Genomic DNA, 21,534 nt, shown 5'->3' on the forward strand with positions numbered 1-21,534 from the left:
GTGTGTTTGTATTGCAAAGTGTGGACTGATGATGCTGTAGGTTAGAGGTCACTGTGGTTCCTTGCCCTATGTTGACAGCCTTGATAAATCAACTATTTTGTTTGATTCAATTGATAGTGATATTGGACGGGCCAGAGAGCAGTATTAGCGCGCCCTAATGTTGTTTTGGATACAGTAGATTGCATTAGATCTGCCATTACAACTATCCAGATAGAACACTTATTGATGCTTGAATGAATGTCCCAATTCTACATTTTCCACCGTTGCACCTGACCTTTTTCAAACTCCCAATCAATGTCCTTGTCTAAAAACTAAAAGTCAACAACAACCTCCAAAATCTTTCACATTCCTTGCAGGACAGGACATGAATTACAATGCACAAAGAAGAACACAACAAACAGCATACATTATTAGTGCAAGTCCTTAGCAACCATGTCCATTGATCTCTGGTGGATGTGATGTGAGGTGTTTTAGAGAGGCTTTGAAATGGAACATCAAAGTAACTATCAGAGTTGAGACCCACTTATAGCAACATGCATTTTTCATATACAGCACATTAGAACAATGTAGCGCATCAGACAGCATGTTATTCTTAAACTTTGAGCTTAACTTTTGAGCTTTGAAGTTACAGTTTGGGACACTATTCCTACAGAAATACATTTTCCAATTCAGGTCCGTCGACGTTGAGTGAGCAATGAGCATAAATGGAGCTGTGTTTGCCTTTCAGTATATTCAAACTTCAGTTACTTAATCAGTGAACATATTCCCTTAGAGAACACAGTGTGCTATATGAGGAACTAAACCCAGTTGCCAATGTTGACGATGGGCTTGTCAGAGCCATGACAGCCAGGCAGAATGGCCTGATATCCCTGGCAACAGAGCTCCAGCAGGGTGTGAGCTAGCTAGCTTCTTGGGGAGGCTGTGTGTGTGTGTGTGTTTGTGATACTGGGACTGACCACTGACCAGGCAGGAGGTGACCAGGGCAGTCCTGATAATGAGTGGTTCTCTGTGGAGAGCTGGACTGACCTTTCCTGCTGATGCAGAATAATGGGGCTTCCCTCACACTGAGCCCAGGGGCCTGCTGACGGGAATCTTCACACAGGGGGAATGATCTGTTATAACAGGCCTGTACAGCTAAAGGCTAAGGAGCACACACGCACCAGTTGAGGCTGCTGAGGGGAGGACGGCTCATAATAATGGCTGGAATGGAGTGAATGGAATGGCATCAAACACATCAAACCACGTGTTTGATGTATTTGATACCATTCCACCTATTCGGCTCCAGCCATTAGCATGAGCCCGTCCTCCCCAATTAAGGTGCCACCAATCTCCTGTGACACGTACGCACACACACACACACACAACCACATGCGTATGCACAAACACGCACGCACACAAAGCCTAATTCAGATGTCAGGCTAGTGCTAGCCAAGCCTGAAGATGCTGCTTATTTAGTGGGCTCCCAGCTTCAAAAACCTACAGGATTAACAGGGTTGTCAGGGTTACCTACCATTGTGAGGTGCATGCCTCAACCGGAGGTGAGACTTGTGGCCTCCATATTCCCTGCCGGTAACTAACCTTGTGAGTGATGCTGGTGTCTGACGAACACATTACTCTCTCACAGAAAAGCTATTTTCGAAAGTGATAATTGGAACGCTGCTCTACCTGTTAACTCACTGTGAACCTGCAGAATCTCTAACAGGGAAGCCAGAGCTATAATGTATGATGACATTGTGAGACATTCGGTTACTAAACATTTTTCACTGATGTTTTCAATACTTTTTAGGACAATGTGGACTTGGGCGATCTCATGTTCTCCCTCTGTTACCTACCAACGGCTGGAAGGCTGACCATCACAATGATCAAGGCTAGGAACCTCAAAGCCATGGACATCACTGGAGCCTCAGGTAGGGGGTCAATAATGTAGGGACTGGGGTCTAGTCTAATATGACAGGGTAATATATCAAATGGAATTTCTGTCTCCCAGTCTTTTAATAACATGGTCCATTGAGCAGAAGGCATGACAAAACATATCAATGTAGCACGACTGTTGAAGAGGCCATGTCTGCATCCGAAATGGCACCATATTCCCTATATAGTGCACAAATTTTGACCATAGGCCTATGTGGACGTACCCCATCAGTTACTCCTTGGGTTTCCCCTTTCCCCCACTGTGTCCCAACTCTCTCTAGATCCCTATGTGAAGGTGTCTTTAATGTGTGAGGGACGGAGATTGAAGAAGAGGAAAACATCCACCAAGCGAAACACTCTGAATCCTGTCTACAACGAAGCCATAGTATTTGATGTACCTCCCGAGAACATTGATCAGATCAGTCTCCTAATAGCAGTGATGGACTACGATCGGTAAATACATTTCATTTTTGTAAAGCTTTTATGAACTGAACTCCATATCATTATGGCAGCAGTTTATGTTTTATTTTCTGCAAATAGCCTGCAGGTTTGTGGTGACTACGATACACTGAAAATAAAATGAGAAAGCAGTATGTTAGCGGTATACAAACACATACAGTCCCAGTCAAAAGTTTGGACACACCTACTAATTCAAGGGGTTTTCTTTATTTTTACTATTTTCTACATTGTAGAATAATAGTGAAGACATCAAAACTACGAAATAACACATATGGAATCATGAAGTAACCAAAAAAGTGTGAAACAAATCAAAATATATTCAAATAGCCACCCTTTGCCTTGATGACAACTTTGCACACTCTTGGCATTCTCTCAGCCAGCTTCAGCTGGAATGCTTTTCCAACAGTCTTGAAGGTGTTCCCACATATGCTGAGCACTTGTTGGCTGCTTTTCCTTCACTCTGCCGTCTGACTCATCCCAAACCATCTCAATTGGGTTGAGGTCGGGGGATTGTGGAGGCCAGGTCATCTAATGCAGCACTCCATCACTCCTTCTTGGTCAAATAGCCCTTACACAGCCTGAATATTTGTTGGGTCATTGTCCTGTTGAAAAACAAATGATAGTCCCACTAAGCCCAAACCAGATGGGATGGCGTATCGTTGCAGAATGCTGTGGTAGCCATGCTGGTTAAGTGTGCCTTGAATTCTAAATAAATCACAGACAGTGTCACCAGCAAAGCACCCCCACACCATAACACCTCTTCCTCCATGCTTTACGTTGGGAACTACACATGCGGAGATCCGTTCACCCACACTGCGTCTCACAAAGACACGGCGGTTGCAATCCAAAATCTCCAATTTGGACTCCAGATCAAAGGACAAATTTCCACCGGTCTAATGTCCATTGCTCGTGTTTCTTGGCCCAAGCAGGTCTCTTCTTCTTATTGGTGTCCTTTAGCAGTGGTTTATTTGCAGCAATTCAACCATGAAGGCCTGATTCACACAGTCTCCTCTGAACAGTTGATGTTGAGATGTGTCTGTTACTTGAACTCTGTGAAGCATTTATTTGGGCTGCAATTTCTGAGGCTAGTAACTCTAATGAACATATCCTCTGCAGCAGAGGTAACTCTGGGTCTTCCATTCCTGTGGCGGTCCTCATGAGAGCCAGTTTTGTCATAGCTCTTGATGTTTTTTGCGACTGCACTTGAAGAAACTTTCAAAGTTCTTGAAATGTTTCGTATTGCCTGACCTTCATGTCATAAAGTAATGGTGGACTGTCGTTTCTCTGTGCTTATTTGAGCTGTTCTTGCCATAATATGGACTTGGTCTTTTACCAAATAGGGCTATCTTCTGTATACCACCCCTACCTTGTCATAACACAACTGATTGGCTCAAACGCATTAAGAAGGAAAGAAATTCCACAAATTAACTTTTAACAAGGCACACCTGTTAATTGAAATGCATTCCAGGTGATTACCTCATGAAGCTGGTTGAGAGAATGCCAAGAGTGTGCAAAGCTGTCATCAAGGCAAAGGGTGGCTATCTGAAGAATCACAAATTTAAAATATATTTTGATTTGTTTAACTCTTTTTTTGTTACTACCTGATTCCATATGTGTTATTTCATAGTGTTGATGTCTTCACTATTATTCTACAATGTAGAAAATAATAAAAAATAAAGAAAAACCCTGGAATGAGTAGGTGTGTCCAAACTTTTGACTGGTACTGTAGCTGAGACTTCCTAAGTGTAACACGTTTTAGTTGATCATGGGTTTGAAAAGCAGCTGGCATTCTGTTAACTCAGCTCCATAGAGAGAAAACAACATTACAAAAAATGAAAATGTTGACGAACAAGCCTGGAGAACACAGAGTACAGACTCCTTGCCTCCTGATGCTGTTCAGAGTAAATATTTGAGGAGTTGATATAATCTGCCAAACATCACTATAATTATTACACCAAAGAACACGCTGTTGGACAGAAAATGCACTAGGATACCAAACCTACAGGGCTTTTTATTCTGTCAGACAAGTGGACTACCTACAATATGATTTTTATTATATATATATTTTTAAACAAAAACATGAATGGGAGTGCATGTATGGAAACAGAAGGTTTTGATGTGACCGTATGTTTGATGTGACCCCCATCCCATAGTGTAGGTCACAACGAGATCATTGGAGTGTGTAGGGTGGGCAACGAGGCGGAGAGCCTGGGTCGTTGCCACTGGAACGAGATGTTGTCATACCCCCGCAAGCCCATCGCCCACTGGCACCCCCTAGTAGAGGTACAGTATGTGCGTGTGTGTATGTGTGTGTGGGTGTCAATCTATTCATTCATTTATACTGTATGTCCGCCCGTCCGTCCGTCTTTCTATGTTAGTCAACATGTATACTGATGGAAGAAGAAATATGAAGTTTTATCCTTGACATTATGACCACACATCTCAAGGGGAAGTAGACAGCAAGGTGTTAGTAAACAACAAGCCATAGAGCTCTGCTTCTCCAGCTTGTATAGGGACAATAAAACACAAGCAGGATTATACACTGCTAAAAAAAATAAAGGGAACACTTAAACAACACAATGTAACTCCAAGTCAATCACACTTCTGTGAAATCAAACTGTCCACTTAGGAAGCAACACTGATTGACAATACATTTCACATGCTGTTGTGCAAATGGAATAGACGACAGGTGGAAATTATAGGCAATTAGCAAGACATCCCCCAATAAAGGAGTGGTTCTGCAGGTGGTGACCACAGACCACTTCTCAGTTCCTATGCTTCCTGGCTGATGTTTTGGTCAATTTTGAATGCTGGCGGTGCTTTCACTCTAGTGGTAGCATGAGACGGAGTCTACAACCCACACAAGTGGCTCAGGTAGTGCAGCTCATCCAGGATGGCACATCAATGCGAGCTGTGGCAAGAAGGTTTGCTGTGTCTGTCAGCGTAGTGTCCAGAGCATGGAGGCGCTACCAGGAGACAGGCCAGTACATCAGGAGACGTGGAGGAGGCCGTAGGAGGGCAACAACCCAGCAGCAGGACCGCTACCTCCGCCTTTGTGCAAGGAGGAGCAGGAGGAGCACTGCCAGAGCCCTGCAAAATGACCTCCAGCAGGCCACAAATGTGCATGTGTCTGCTCAAACGGTCAGAAACAGACTCCATGAGGGTGGTATGAGGGCCCGACGTCCACAGGTGGGGGTTGTGCTTACAGCCCAACACCGTGCAGGACGTTGGCATTTGCCAGAGAACACCAAGATTGGCAAATTCGCCACTGGCGCCCTGTGCTCTTCACAGATGAAAGCAGGTTCACACTGAGCACATGTGACAGACGTGACAGAGTCTGGAGACGCCGTGGAGAACATTCTGCTGCCTGCAACATCCTCCAGCATGACCGGTTTGGCGGTGGGTCAGTCATGGTGTGGGGTGGCATTTCTTTGGGGGGCCGCACAGCTCTCCATGTGCTCGCCAGAGGTAGCCTGACTGCCATTAGGTACCGAGATGAGATCCTCAGACCCCTTGTGAGACCATATGCTGGTGCGGTTGGCCCTGGGTTCCTCCTAATGCAAGACAATGCTAGACCTCATGTGGCTGGAGTGTGTCAGCAGTTCCTGCAAGAGGAAGGCATTGATGCTATGGACCGCCCGTTCACATCTGGGACATCATGTCTCGCTCCATCCACCAACGCCACGTTGCACCACAGACTGTCCAGGAGTTGGCGGATGCTTTAGTCCAGGTCTGGGAGGAGATCCCTCAGGAGACCATCCGCCACCTCATCAGGAGCATGCCCAGGCGTTGTAGGGAGGTCATACAGGCACGTGGAGGCCACACACACTACTGAGCCTCATTTTGACTTATTTTAAGGCCATTACATCAAAGTTGGATCAGCCTGTAGTGTGGTTTTCCACTTTAATTTGGAGGGTGACTCCAAATCCAGACCTACATGGGTTGATAAATTTGATTTCCATTTATCATTTTTGTGTGGTTTTGTTGTCAGCACATTCAACTATGTAAAGAAAAAATTATTTAATAAGATTATTTCATTCATTCAGATCTAGGATGTGTTATTTTAGTGTTCCCTTAATTTTTTTGAGCAGTGTATAAACAAAACAATCCATCCATGTAGTGGGAGAGGAGGAGAGGAAGAGGCTTAATTCACTAAGCTATTTAAAAACACTACTCCTCCACCCTCATTAATGGAGACCAGAAACAGTTCCTGGACTACATCAACGTTTACAGTAATGCAGCCTACACAATGAAATAACGGAAGTGCCTGTCATTGACTAACATTGTAGCTGCACAGTCAGAAGCCCTGGGGTGTATTCACTAGAACCAAGCGGAAGCTTACTAACCCATCAACCACAAACACAAACACTTGACTTTTCATTATTTTCCCTCGCCGCTTTTCATACTTTGGTGTTTTGAAATCTTTGTGCAAGACTCGCTGACCCTCAAGACCACAGACAGTTGTCATCAATAATTCACATCCCCGGCCACACCCTCTTTATTCATCTTCTCTACACAGAGTCTCTCTCCCTCTCTCCCTCTCTCCTTTTTTAAGCTATTAAATGCCAGCTGAAAAATACTTGCTAGTTATTAAACTAACTGCAATCTGAATTGGAGGTCCTCTGAAAGTAGAGAAATTAGTGTGTGATTTTTATTAAACGGAGCATGGCATTTCTGAGGCACAGTGCGTGACAATTGATTTGCGGACAGAGGCGCGACAGAACGCAAAGGGGGGCCGAACACACACATAGGACTATTTTTTGGTCAAACGAATGCAATCTTCAGAGTGCATTATGTGACTTCAGCCTCCCCGTTTCCATTTGCTGAAATTAGATTTAACCTCTGAATCTTTCCTCTTTGTGCAATTCAGCTGTCCATTGTATTCCCAGACCTCATATACTGTAACCTGGTTGTTGTGTTCATCTCTCTGACTGTGTTTCTGTTTCCTATCTGTGTGTTCTCTAGTGGGTGGGCCAGGGGACTGCAGGTGGAAGTCAGGGCGGTTCCACCAACTCTCTGAAGACTCCTCCCTCACCATGATTATTATTATTATTATTATTATTATTATTATTATTATTATTATTATGATGAGGAGAACACAGGGTGGTGAAGAAGAGGAACAGCAGAGAGCCTCAGCATCAAAAGAGGAGGAGAGAGCATTAAGCTGATGGTAGATGTTACACTCGGTTTCCCAGACACAGATTAAGCTTAGTCCTGGACTAAAAAACATGCTAAATAGAGAATCTCCATTTAAAAGTGATTTTGATCCAGAACCAGGCTTAAACCATGTCTGGGAAACCAGCCCTATGTGCTCCCACTGCTGAGTCTGTGACATTCTTGCATGGGGGACCATGTTTAGTCAACTGCATGTCCAGTGGCCATTCATTAGTACTATTTGTTTAAAAAACAACTGGGAAAAAAAGAAAAGTGTTCCAGTTTCAGTTGGGAGGTAACTGTATAGTCTTGTTTATGTCTTGTTTTATCACACATTGTTACAATTCATTGATATTTGTTCTTTGGGTACTGTGCATGGGTTCTTTTTTTCTGTAATATTGTCATTTCTAATGCTCTTTGGTTGATTACATGTGAGATACTAGCATACTGTAAACACAAAATGTACCATGAAACTAAGACCTAGTATGTAAATTGTCCATTCAGATGTTACTAAATAAATATTTATATAGTAGTTCCAGTGATCATACTGAAGAATGCACATACTTTTAGAAAGCTTTGACACAACAATACTCTCCCAACCTTCACCCAAAGTGCAATTCTGCCAGAAAAAAAGGTCACACATTATTTGGATAGTCCGGATTTTCATACTATCCGCAAACTATCTGTTGATAAGCAACTGCTTGCTAAGGCACTGTTAGGGTTAGGTTTAGAATAAGGGTTAGGGTAAGGGTTAGGGTTAGGGCTAGGGTTAGTGGATAGTTAGCTGAAACGTTAGTGATAGTCTGTAGAGAAGATGGACTATCACAAAAAAAAAGTATGTTAATTAAGTTTACTACACAAAGACAGACAGGTAATCTCAACAGTGAATTGCTGTGTCAGGAAGAAGAGAGTAAATATAATTGAATAGACGCACAGGCCTTAGAGCCTGTCCTGGGGGGGAGTGATGCCGAGCCTGTTGACAGCCAAACAAACAGTAATGAAGTGGAGTTATGTCACACATGGAGCTAACAAAAATATATGGAAATGTCTTCTCTATCCAAAATTACAACCAAAAATGGAGGAGGCTAATCGAAAGGGGAGAAGGTAAGGAACTTGTCTGTCGGCCCTACATTAAAGACCAAAATTTTAACAAAAATAATGTGATAAAAAAGTATACCAGTTCCATTTAAGGACCAAAAAATGAACGGCTGCGCCATACAGGTTGCAAAATAGTTGGGAAGAGATTTTCGATGTGCCGAATCCATGGCACATGGTTTATGAACTCATACACAGCAGCTAATGGGTATCCTTAATAAATACATAAAAAATACAAATACACAAAACAACGCCTGATTCAAAACTTTGAGTTTTTCTTATTTAAATTATTATACAAAATTCTTGCAACCAATAGAATGGTATGTACACTATCAGTCTAAAGTTTGGGCACACCTACTCATTCAAGGGTTTTTCTTTATTTTTACTATTTTTTACATTGTAGAATAATAGTGAAGACATCAAAACTATGAAATAACACATATGGAATCATGTAGTAAACAGAAAAGTGTTAAACAAATCAAAATATATTTTATATTTGAGATTCTTCAAATAGCCACCCTTTGCCTTGATGACAGCTTTCACGCTCTTGGCATTCTCTCAACCAGCTTCACCTGGAATGCTTTTCCAACAGTCTTGAAGGAGTTCCCACATATGCTGAGCACTTGTTGGCTGCTATTCCTTCACTCTGCGGTTCAACTCATCCCAAACCATCTCAATTGGGTTGAGGTCGGGGGATTGTGATGCCAGGTCATCTGATGCAGCACTCAATCACTCTCCATCTTGGTCAAATAGCCCTTACACAGCCTGGAGGTGTGTTGGGTCATTGTCCTGTTGAAAAACAAATGATAGTCCCACTAAGCCCAAACCAGATGGGGTATCGCTGCAGAATGCTGTGGTTGCCATGCCGGTTAAGTGTGCCTTGAATTCTAAATAAATCACAGACAGTGTCACCAGCAAAGCACCCCCACAACATAACACCTCCTCCTCCATACTTTACAGTGGGAAATACACATGCGGAGATCATCCGTTCACCCACACCGTGTCTCACGAAGACACTGCGGTTGGAATAAGAACTCTCCAATTTCGACTCCAGACCAAAGGACACATTTCCACGGTCTAATGTCCATTGCTCGTGTTTATTGGCCCAAGCAGGTCGCTTCTTCTTATTGGTGTCCTTTAGTAGTGGTTTCTTTGCAGCAATTCGACCATGAAGGCCTGATTCACACAGTCCCCTCTGAAAAGTTGATGTTGAGACGTGTCTGTGACTTGAACTCTGTGAAGCATTTATTTGGGCTGCAATTTCTGAGGCAGGTTACTCTAATAAACGTATCCTCTGCAGCAGAGGTACAGTTGAAGTCAGAGGTTTACATACACTTACGTTGGCGTCTTTAAATCTCGTTTTTCAACCACTCCACAAATTTATTGTTTACATTTACATTTACATTTTAGTCATTTAGCAGACGCTCTTATCCAGAGCGACTTACAGGAGCAATTAGGGTTAAGTGCCTTGCTCAAGGGCACATTTACGTCATTTAGCAGACGCTCTTATCCAGAGCGACTTACAAATTGGTGCATTCACCCCTATAGCCAGTGGGATAACCACTTTACATTTATTTTATTTTATTATTATTATAATTTATTTATTTATAGGGGGGGGGGTTGAAGGATTACTTTATCCTATCCCAGGTATTCCTTAAAGAGGTGGTGTTTCAAATGTCTCCGGAAGGTGGTGAGTGACTCCGCTGTCCTGGCGTCGTGAGGGAGCTTGTTCCACCATTGGGGTGCCAGAGCAGCGAACAGTTTTGACTGGGCTGAGCGGGAACTATGCTTCCGCAGAGGAAGGGGAGCCAGCAGGCCAGAGGTGGATGAACGCAATGCCCTCGTTTGGGTGTAGGGACTGATCAGAGCCTGAAGGTACGGAGGTGCCGTTCCCCTCACTGCTCCATAGGCAAGCACCATGGTCTTGTAACGGATGCGAGCTTCAACTGGAAGCCAGTGGAGTGTGCGGAGGAGGGTGTGACGTGAGAGAACTTGGGAAGGTTGAACACCAGACGGGCTGCGGCATTCTGGATGAGTTGTAGGGGTTTAATGGCACAGGCAGGGAGCCCAGCCAACAGCGAGTTGCAGTAATCCAGACGGGAGATGACAAGTGCCTGGATTAGGACCTGTGCCGCTTCCTGTGTAAGGCAGGGTCGTACTCTCCGAATGTTGTAGAGCATGAACCTGCAGGATCGGGTCACCGCCTTGATGTTAGCGGAGAACGACAGGGTGTTGTCCAGGGTCACGCCAAGGCTCTTCGCACTCTGGGAGGAGGACACAACGGAGTTGTCAACCGTGATGGCGAGATCATGGAACGGGCAGTCCTTCCCGGGAGGAAGAGCAGCTCTGTCTTGCCAGGGTTCAGCTTGAGGTGGTGATCCGTCATCCATACTGATATGTCTGCCAGACATGCAGAGATGCGATTCGCCACCTGGTTATCAGAAGGGGGAAAGGAGAAGATTAGTTGTGTATCGTCAGCGTAGCAATGATAGGAGAGGCCATGTGAGGATATGACAGAGCCAAGTGACTTGGTGTATAGGGAGAAAAGGAGAGGGCCTAGAACTGAGCCCTGGGGGACACCAGTGGTGAGAGCACGTGGTGCGGAGACAGCTTCTCGCCACGCCACTTGGTAGGAGCGACCGGTCAGGTAGGACGCAATCCAGGAGTGAGCCGCGCCGGAGATGCCCAGCTCGGAGAGGGTGGAGAGGAGGATCTGATGGTTCACAGTATCAAAGGCAGCAGACAGGTCTAGAAGGTGTGACGTCACGAGAGGCTACACAGCTTTCAGCGGGATTGCTCAAGTAGTGCAAGGAGACAAGGTTCAAACAAAACAAGGATTTTATTATAGGTCTTGGGAAATTAACGAAAATATAACAAAATTCTGTTCTCTTGTGGCTCTTTAAGGGTTAACAGTTCAGGGATGTCTCTTCCACATCCAAAATCATAATTCTCACTCGCTCAGATAACTTTTCCCCAGCCTTACTGTAGTCCACGTTGCAGCTAGTGGCCAACCCAGCAAAAAGTCCTTCCAAATGTCTCTCACGTATTTCCACAGGTGCATATATCCAAAGGTGAGTATTTCCCAAAGGTAAGTATCTCCAAATCCTTATATTCCTCATGGAAGTGGACGTGCAGCACTCTTGTTCTCCAGAGAGCCCAGGTTGGAGACTGTGTCTCTTCCCTTCCCAAACCTTCAGCTCATCAGCTCCTCATTTGTTTCAGCTGCGTGGGAAGATTGGCCATAGAGGGGTGGAGTTCCCGACCATACCAGCAGATGGAGCCATAGCTGTCTGGGTTTGCAGCCACCTCAGGGGATGTAACGTCCCTCCAGGACACAGCCTCTCGTGACATCACACATCCCCCTCCTCGGGACCGACGTCCTCGTCGGGGTAAAGGCAGCGAAGAAGGCATCACGCCGGGAGAGGGCGTCCGCATTGCCGTGGGGCTTGCCAGACTGCTCTCTCTTCAACTCCTCCAACTCTAGGACCAGGGACTCAGCCTCCTGTTGTCTCTCCTTGAGTTTCTTACTGAACGCATCAGCCTTGGTTTTAGCAGAGTTTAGCTTCTGTTGAGCAGCTTTCAGTTCCTTCTCTCTCTCTGCCTCCGCATTCTTCATCTTGTTCTCCAACACCTTGTACTTCTCCTCTGCCTTCTTCTGGACCTCCTTACTACTGCGCAGGGTCTCCTCACACTCCTCGATGGTCCTGCGCAGCCTCTCCAGCTCCTCCTGTTGCTTAGGGAAGGAGCTCTGTTGGAGTTTAGCCTGGAGGATATCTAACTCTTCTGTCTTCATGTCTAACTGTTGCTTTAACAAACGATACCTCTCAGCGGTCCCCTTCAGACCAGACAGTTCTTTGTCCAGATTCTGTAGCTCCGTCTCTGTGTCGGTCTGGGCACCTGCCATCCCTATCAGAGCCCGGGCGGGAGTGAGTAACTCGGAGGATTGCACCGGAGCCTTCCCAGGATGAGTCTTGCCTCTCCGTTTCCGAGGTACTCGGGTTATCCTCTCCTGAGACTCTCTCCAGAGTGGGTAAAAGGCTGGGCAGTCTCGTCCAATTAGGACAGGGACGGGGAGGGAATCAACCACCCCCGCCGTCGTGTGTATGGTTCCCCGTGTGCTGGTCATTGTAAGTTCAGTAATGGGGTATTCTCTGGTGTCCCCATGGACACAGGAAACTGGGAGGACTTTCCCGGGGTCAGACACGTTGGGCCCACCAAATCCTTACGCACCAGGGTGGCCCGGCTACCAGAATCCAGTAAGGCCTCCACATCATGGTGATTCACAGTTACCGGGCAGGTGGGGGGTCGATCTGGGCCGCCATCTACGACTCCCAAGAGCGAGGCAAAACGGTGTGTGGGTGCTGAGCTGGAGGACTCCGCAGTGGGCATAGGTTTATCGGCTGGTTTCCCACACTGCCAGGAGATATGTCCCATCTCCCCACACCGGTAACACTGTCGAGTTTCCCCCTCCTGGTGTACTCTTCTTGAACCCGCCTGGTTTCTGGCTCCCCCTGGAGCCGGGATAAGTCCTGACGTGGCTGGGTTCGAGACCTTGGGGTCCTTTGGACGGGTTCTTCCCATTTGTGGTGGGGCCGCCCTCCTGGGGTCTTTTCGGGAAGCATTCAGCATCTCCGCTGTGGCCTGGTACTTTTCCACAGCTTCCACGGTCAGATCAGCCGTGGTCAAGGCCTGTTGACTGATGAACCGTTTTGCCTCATAAGGCAGGGCGCGTAGGTAACGATCCACCACAACGGCCTCCACCACCGCCGCTGCTGTATTCCTCTGCGGATCCAGCCATTTCCTTGCGATTCGGACAAGTTCATGCATCTGCGCCCGAGGAGGTTGGTCTGGTTGGAAGGTCCAGCTGTGAAAGCGCTGGGCCATACCAAACTTTGTGAGTCCATATCTGCTGAGGATCTCAGACTTCAGGGCATCATAGTCAGTAACCTGGTCAGGGCCCAGGTCCCGGACAGCATTCAGCGATTCCCCGGTTAGAAAGGGGGCTAACAGACCAACCCACTGTTGCTTGGGCCAGGCTTCCCTAGTGGCCGTGGCCTCAAATGCATGCAGGTATGCCTCAATGTCATCGGTAGCTCCCATCTTAGATATAAAGTCACTTGCCTTTATTGGGCGGGTATTTTGGACCACCCTCTGTCTCTGCAACTGCAATTCCTCTGCCTTCAGAAGGTTGGCTTTCTTTTGCTCCTCCAAGAGAGCCACGTTTGCTTGCATCTGGGCTTGCTGGCCAGCAACAAGGGCTTTCAATATGTCCTCCATTTCAGTCGGCGGGGAGCCTACGGCCAACTTGGAAAACTGGGTGATCAAACCTTCGGTATCCTCCTCTGACATGCACTATTAACGCTTGAGCGTGCCCGTATTCTCCACCATCTGTGACGTCACGAGAGGCTACACAGCTTTCAGCGGGATTGCTCAAGTAGTGCAAGGAGACAAGGTTCAAACAAAACAAGGATTTTATTATAGGTCTTGGGAAATTAACGAAAATATAACAAAATTCTGTTCTCTTGTGGCTCTTTAAGGGTTAACAGTTCAGGGATGTCTCTTCCACATCCAAAATCATAATTCTCACTCGCTCAGATAACTTTTCCCCAGCCTTACTGTAGTCCACGTTGCAGCTAGTGGCCAACCCAGCAAAAAGTCCTTCCAAATGTCTCTCACGTATTTCCACAGGTGCATATATCCAAAGGTGAGTATTTCCCAAAGGTAAGTATCTCCAAATCCTTATATTCCTCATGGAAGTGGACGTGCAGCACTCTTGTTCTCCAGAGAGCCCAGGTTGGAGACTGTGTCTCTTCCCTTCCCAAACCTTCAGCTCATCAGCTCCTCATTTGTTTCAGCTGCGTGGGAAGATTGGCCATAGAGGGGTGGAGTTCCCGACCATACCAGCAGATGGAGCCATAGCTGTCTGGGTTTGCAGCCACCTCAGGGGGATGTAACGTCCCTCCAGGACACAGCCTCTCGTGACATCACAAAGGACAAGAGCAGAGGAGAGAGAGTTAGCTTTAGCAGTGCGGAGAGCCTCCGTGACACAGAGAAGAGCAGTCTCAGTTGAATGACCAGTCCTGAAACCTGACTGGTTTGGATCAAGAAGGTCATTCTGAGAGAGATAGCAAGAGAGTTGGCTAAAGACGGCACGCTCAATAGTTTTGGAAAGAAAAGAAAGAAGGGATACTGGTCTGTAGTTGTTGACATCAGTGGGATCGAGTGTTGGTTTTTTGAGAAGGGGTGCAACTCTCGCTCTCTTGAAGACGGAAGGGACATAGCCAGCGGTCAAGGATGAGTTGATCAGCGAGGTGAGGTAGGGGAGAAGGTCACCGGAGATGGTCTGGAGAAGAGAGGAGGGGATGGGGTCAAGCGGGCAGGTTGTTGGGCGGCCTGCAGTCACTAGTCGCAATATTTTATCTGGAGAGAGAGGGAGAAAGAAGTCAAAGCATAGGGTAGGGCAGTGTGAGCAGGACCAGCAGTGTCATTAGACTTAACAAACAAGGATCGGATGTCGTCAACCTTCTTTTCAAAGTGGTTGACGAAGTCATCCACAGAGAGGAAGGAGGGGGGTGGGGGGGGAGGATTCAGCAGTGAGGAGAATGTGGCAAAGAGCTTCCTAGGGTTAGAGGCAGATGCTTGGAATTTAGAGTGGTAGAAAGTGGCCTTAGCAGCAGAAACAGATGAAGAAAATGTAGAGAGGAGGGAGTGAAAAGATGCCAGGTCGGCAGGGAGTTTAGTTTTCTTCCATTTCCGCTCAGCTGCCCGGAGCTCTGTTCTGTGAGCTCGCAATGAGTCATCAAGCCACGGAGCTGGAGGGGGAGGACCGAGCCGGCCGGGAGGATAGGGGACACAGGGAGTCAAAGGATGCAGAAAGGGAGGAGAGGAGGGTTGAGGAGGCAGAATCAGGAGATTGGAGGGAGAAGGATTGAGCAGAGGGAAGAGATGATAGGATGGAAGAGGAGAGAGTAGTGGGAGAGAGAGAGCGAAGGTTGTGGCGGCGCGTTACCATCTGTGTAGGGGCAGAGTGAGTAGTGTTGGAGGAGAGCGAGAGAGAAAAGGATACAAAGTAGTGGTCGGAGACATGGAGGGGAGTTGCAGTGAGATTAGTAGAAGAGCAACATCTAGTAAAGATGAAGTCAAGCGTATTGCCTGCCTTGTGAGTAGGGGGACGGTGAGAGGGTGAGGTCAAAAGAGGAGAGGAGTGGAAAGAAGGAGGCAGAGAGAAATGAGTCAAATGTAGACGTAGGGAGGTTGAAATCCCCAAAACTGTGAAGGGTGAGCCATCCTCAGGAAAGGAACTTATCAAGGCGTCAAGCTCATTGATGAACTCTCCAAGGGAACCTGGAGGGCGATAGATGACAAGGATATTAAGCTTAGATGGGCTAGTGACTGTGACAGCGTGGAATTCAAATGAGGAGATAGACAGATGGGTTAGGGGAAAAATTGAGAATGACCACTTGGGAGAGATGAGGATTCCTGTGCCACCACCCCTCTGACCAGATGCTCTCGGGTATGCGAGAACACATGGTCAGACGAGGAGAGAGCAGTAGGAGGCAGTGTTTTCTTGTGAACAAACTATAGTTTTGGCAAGTCGGTTAGGACATCTACTTTGTGCATGACACAAGTAATTTTTCCAACAATTGTTTACAGACAGATTATTTCACTTATAATTCACTGTATCACAATTCCAGTGGGTCAGATGTTTACATACACTAAGTTGACTGTGCCTTTAAACAGCTCGGAAAATTATTGAAAATGTCATGGCTTTAGAAGCTTCTGATAGGCTAATTGACATCATTTGAGTCAATTGGAGGTGTACCTGTGGATGTATTTCAAGGCCTACCTTCAAACTCAGTGCCTCTTTGCTTGACATCATGGGAAAATCAAAAGAAGTCAGCCAAGTCCTCAGAAAAATAATTGTAGACCTCCACAAGTCTGGTTCATCCTTGGGAGCAATTTCCAAACTCCTAAAGGTACCACGTTCATCTGTACAAACAATAGTACGCAAGAATAAACACCATGGGACCACGCAGCAATCATACCGCTCAGGAAGGAGACGCGTTCTGTCTCCTAGAGATGAACGTACTTTGGTGCGAAAAGTGCAAATCAATCCCAGAACAGCAGCAAAGGACCTTGTGAAGATGCTGGAGGAAACAGGTACAAAAGTATCTATATCCACAGTAAAACGAGTCCTATATTTTTTTACGTCATTTAGCAGACGCTCTTATCCAGAGCGACTTACATTGTTATTTTTTTCATACCCCCTGTGGGAATCGAACCCACAACCCTGGCGTTGCAAACACCATGCTCTATCAACTGAGCTACATCCCTGCCGGCCATTCCCTCCCCTACACTGGACGACGCTGGGCCAATTGCGCGCCGCCCCATGGGTCTCCCGGTCACGGCCGGCTACAACAGAGCCTGGATTCGAACCAGGATCTCTAGTGGCACAGCCTGCACTGCTTTAGACCACTGCGCCTTAGACCACTGCGCCACTCGGGAGACTAAATCAACATAACCTGAAAGGCCGCTCAGCAAGGAAGAAGCCACCGCTCCAAAACCGCCTTAAAAAAGCCAGACTAAGGTTTGCAACTGCACATGGGGACAAAGATCGTACTTTTTGGAAAAATGTCCTCTGGTCTGATGAAACAAAAATAGAACTGTTTGGCCATAATGACCATCGTTATGTTTGGAGGAAAAAGGGGGAGCTGCAAGCCGAAGAACACCATCCCAATCGTGAAGCACAGGGGTGGCAGCATCATGCTGTGGGGGTGCGTTGCTGCAGGAGGGACTGGTGCACTTCACAAAATAGATGGCATCATGAGGAAGAAGTTGTGGCAAAATGGCTTAAGGACAACAAAGTCAAGGTATTGGAGTGGCCATCACAAAGCCCTGACCTCAATCCTATAGAACATTTGTGGGCAGAACTGAAAAAGCGTGTTCGAGCAAGGAGGCCTACAAACCTGACTCAGTTACACCAGCTCTGTCAGGAGTAATGGGCCAAAATTCACCCAACTTATTGTGGGAAGCTTGTGGAAGGCTACCCGAAACGTTTGAACCAAGTTAAACAATTTAAAGGCAATGCTACTGAATACTAATTGAGTGTATGTAAACGTCTGTGTCACGCCCTGGCTCTGGGGACTATGTTATGTTGAGCCAGGGTGTGTAAGTCTATGTTTTGTATATCTATGTTGGCCTGAGTGACTCCCAATCAGAGGCAACGAGTGTCAGCTGGTTGTCTCTGATTGGGAGCCATATTTAACTATCGGTCTTTTCACTTTGTGTTGTGGTTTCTTGTTCCTTTTGGTTTGTGTGTATCGAAGGACTTCACGTTTCGTTCGTTGTTTTGATCGGGTGATCTGTTTAATAAATAATATGTACGCATTCAACGCTGCGCATTGGTCCTCCTCCTTAAGCGAACGTGACAGAAGAAACCACCAAAAATGGACCAAGCAGCGTGAAGAGGAGAGAGGAAGGACCTGGGATCAGGGGAGTAGGAGTTTCGGCTGGGCCACGCTAAGTGAAGAGGAGAGAGGCTGGTCTATGAAGCAATGGATCGTGAGTCTGGCGAGAGCTAGGGAGGCCTGGTCCACGGGGAGGAGAGAACCCCAGAAAATTTTTAGGGGGGGGCTCACGACGTGGACGACGGGGCAGCAGGAGGCCGCGATGGAGCGGTCCAGCGGGTGTGAAGAGGAGGCCGCCAGGTTAAGGGGGCCACTGGTCACAGAGGAGAGGGAAAGTGTGGAGGCACGGCGAGAGGTACTGGGGTGTATTACCAGTCCGGTGCGGCCCGTTCCTGATCCCTGCATAGGGCCAGTGGCGTGTGTCCCCAGTACGGTTCGGCCTGTTCCTGCCTCTCGCACCGAGCCTGTGGTGCGCGTCGTCAGCCCTGTCCGGCCCGTTCCTGCTCTCCGTACCAAGTCGGTGGTGCGCGTCGCCAGCCCGGTCCGGCCCATTCCTGCTCTCCGCACCAAGTCTGTGGTGCGCGTCGCCAGCCCAGTCCGGCCCATCCAAGCTTCCCGCACCAAGCCAGTGGTGTGCGTCGTCAGTCCGGCACGGCCCGTGCCTGCTCTCCGCACCAAGTCTATGGTGCGTTTCGTCAGCCCTGTCCGGCCCGTTCCTGCTCTCCGCACCAAGTCTGTGGTGCGCGTCGCCAGCCCAGTCCGGCCCATCCAAGCTCCCCGCACCAGGTCAGTGGTGCGCGTCGTCAGCCCGGTCCGGCTCATTCCTGCTCCCCGCACCAAGTCAGGGGGTGCGCCCGTCAGCCCGGTCCGGCCCGTTCCTCCTCCACGCATCAAGCCAGGGGTGTGCGTCGTCAGTCCAGCACAACCCGTGCCTGGGTCATGTCCGAGCCGGATCCGCCGCCGAGGCGGAGTGCCCACCCGGTCCCTCCCCTGTTGTGGTTGTTTGGCGCGGCCGGAGTCCGCGCCTTTGGGGGGTACTGTCACGCCCTGGCTCTGGGGACTATGTTATGTTGAGCCAGGGTGTGTAAGTCTATGTTTTGTATATCTATGTTGGCCTGAGTGACTCCCAATCAGAGGCAACGAGTGTCAGCTGGTTGTCTCTGATTGGGAGCCATATTTAACTATCGGTCTTTTCACTTTGTGTTGTGGTTTCTTGTTCCTTTTGGTTTGTGTGTATCGAAGGACTTCACATTTCGTTCGTTGTTTTGATCGGGTGATCTGTTTAATAAATAATATGTACGCATTCAACGCTGCGCATTGGTCCTCCTCCTTAAGCGAACGTGACAGTCTGACCCACTGGGAATGTGATGAAAGAAATAAAAGCTGAAATAAATCATTCTCTCTACTATTATTCTGACATTTCACATTCTTAAAATAAAGTGGTGATCCTAACTGACCTAAGACAGGGAATTTGTACTAGGATTAAATGTCAGGAATTGTGAAAAACTTAATTTAAATGTATTTGAGTAAGGTGTATGTAAACTTCCGACTTCAACTGTAACTCTGGGTCTTCCATTCCTGTGGCGTTCTTCATGAGAGCCAGTTTCATCATAGCGCTTGATGGTTTTTGCGACTGCACTTGAAGAAACTTTCAAAGTTCTTGAAATGTTCCGTATTGACTGACCTTCATGTCTTAAAGTAATGATGGACTGTCGTTTCTCTTTGCTTATTTGAGCTGTTCTTGCCATAATATGGACTTGGTCTTTTACCAAATAGGGCTATCTTCTGTATACCCCCTCTATCTTGTCACAACACAACTGATTGGCTCAAACGCATTAAGAAGGAAATAAATTCCACATATTAACTTTTAAGAAGGCACACCTGTTAATTGAAATGCATTCCAGGTGACTACCTCTTGAAGCTGGTTGAGAGAATGCCAAGAGTGTGCAAAGCTGTCATCAAGGCAAAGGGTGGCTATTTCAAGAATCTCAAATATAAAATATTTTGATTTGTTTAACACTATTTTGGTTACTACATGATTCCATATGTGTTATTTCATACTTTTGATGTCTTCACTATTATTCTACAATGTAGAAAATAGTAAAAAAAGAAAGAAAAACTCTTGAATGAGTAGGTGTGTCCAAACCTTTGACTGCTACTGTATATGGGGGAACAATCATCCCAGCTCTGCAGATTTTGCTGCGAAGAGACAATCATTAGATCACTTGTTTTGGTACTGCCCATATGTAGCTTCTTTTTGGTCGTAGGTTCAGGAATGGATGAAAAATCGCAACATTTACCTAAAACTATTTCTGCGAATAGCACTGCTGGGTGATTTGAAAAACCATAGTCATTCGATCAATAATATCATAATACTCTTAGTAAAAATCTAGATTTTTTATTTAGAATCTGTAGAAACTGAGAATAGAAAGGTTCAGAACTTCCTCACAGCACAGTTGAAAAAGATATGGCAAGTAGAAATCAAAACTGGATGGTTTTCAGAGATACATGGGAGGTGTTCAATCAATTTTCAATCAATTTTATTTTATATAGCCCTTCTTACATCAGCTAATATCTCGAAGTGCTGTACAGAAACCCAGCCTAAAACCCCAAACAGCTAGTAATGCAGGTGTAGAAGCACGGTGGCTAGGAAAAACTCCCTAGAAAGGCAAAACCTAGGAAGAAACCTAGAGAGGAACCAGGCTATGAGGGGTGGCCAGTCCTCTTCTGGCTGTGCCGGGTGGAGATTATAACAGAACCATGCCAAGATGTTCAAAAATGTTCATAAGTGACAAGCATGGTCAAATAATAATCAGGAATAAATCTCAGTTGGCTTTTCATAGCCGATCATTAGAGTTTAAAACAGCAGGTCTGGGACAGGTAGGGGTTCCATAACCGCAGGCAGAACAGTTTAAACTGGAATAGCAGCAAGGCCAGGCGGACTGGGGACAGCAAGGAGTCACCACGGCCGGTAGTCCCGACGTATGGTCCTAGGGCTCAGGTCTCTCAGTTGGCTTTTCATAGCCGATCATTTAGAGTTGAAAACAGCAGGTCTGGGACAGGTAGGGGTTTCGTAGCCGCAGGTAGAACAGTTGAAACTGGAATAGCAGCAAGGCCAGGCGGACTGGGGAGGGTAGCTGATAGATGGGAGGGGTTGAGGGTAGCTGATAGATGGGAGGGGTTGAGGGTAGCTGAAGGGTAGGACTGAAGAAAAAGAGGGATAACTAAGGTAAATGTACCGTGCCCGTAAAATGATGCAAACAATTACATTGATAGAACCCACAATCTATCTGCAATATTAAAAGCTGATCTACCCCCTAATTAAAAAAATAAATAAACAGTAATGAGGTTGAGGCAGGGTGATGCAAGATGAAAAAGTACGCAATGTGTTTGGTGTGATTGAAGGCCAGTGGGGAGTGATCCAATCAGTGTCGGAGCTGCACACTGGGCTGCTGATGGGAACACAACACAGGACCGGAGACGGTTCCATCTGCAGTGCTGGAGCCAG

At 46.8% G+C, this 21,534-nt stretch overlaps 1 protein-coding gene across 1 annotated transcript in view; it reads left to right on the plus strand.

Annotated features, from left to right (window-relative positions):
• Window positions 1-8,066, plus strand: part of LOC121531448 (synaptotagmin-9) — a 33,969-nt gene extending 25,903 nt beyond the window's left edge. Inside the window, exons 4-7 of the mRNA XM_041836689.2 lie at window positions 1,787-1,907; window positions 2,193-2,364; window positions 4,524-4,653; window positions 7,336-8,066. Coding sequence (XP_041692623.1) covers window positions 1,787-1,907; window positions 2,193-2,364; window positions 4,524-4,653; window positions 7,336-7,410 — 498 coding nt within the window. The 3' untranslated portion in view covers window positions 7,411-8,066. The remainder of the gene's footprint in view (window positions 1-1,786; window positions 1,908-2,192; window positions 2,365-4,523; window positions 4,654-7,335) is intronic.
• The last annotated feature ends 13,468 nt before the right edge of the window (window positions 8,067-21,534 follow it).

This window comes from Coregonus clupeaformis, chromosome 6 (genome assembly GCF_020615455.1).
Source record: "Coregonus clupeaformis isolate EN_2021a chromosome 6, ASM2061545v1, whole genome shotgun sequence".
In the NCBI taxonomy this organism is placed as follows: domain Eukaryota; kingdom Metazoa; phylum Chordata; class Actinopteri; order Salmoniformes; family Salmonidae; genus Coregonus; species Coregonus clupeaformis.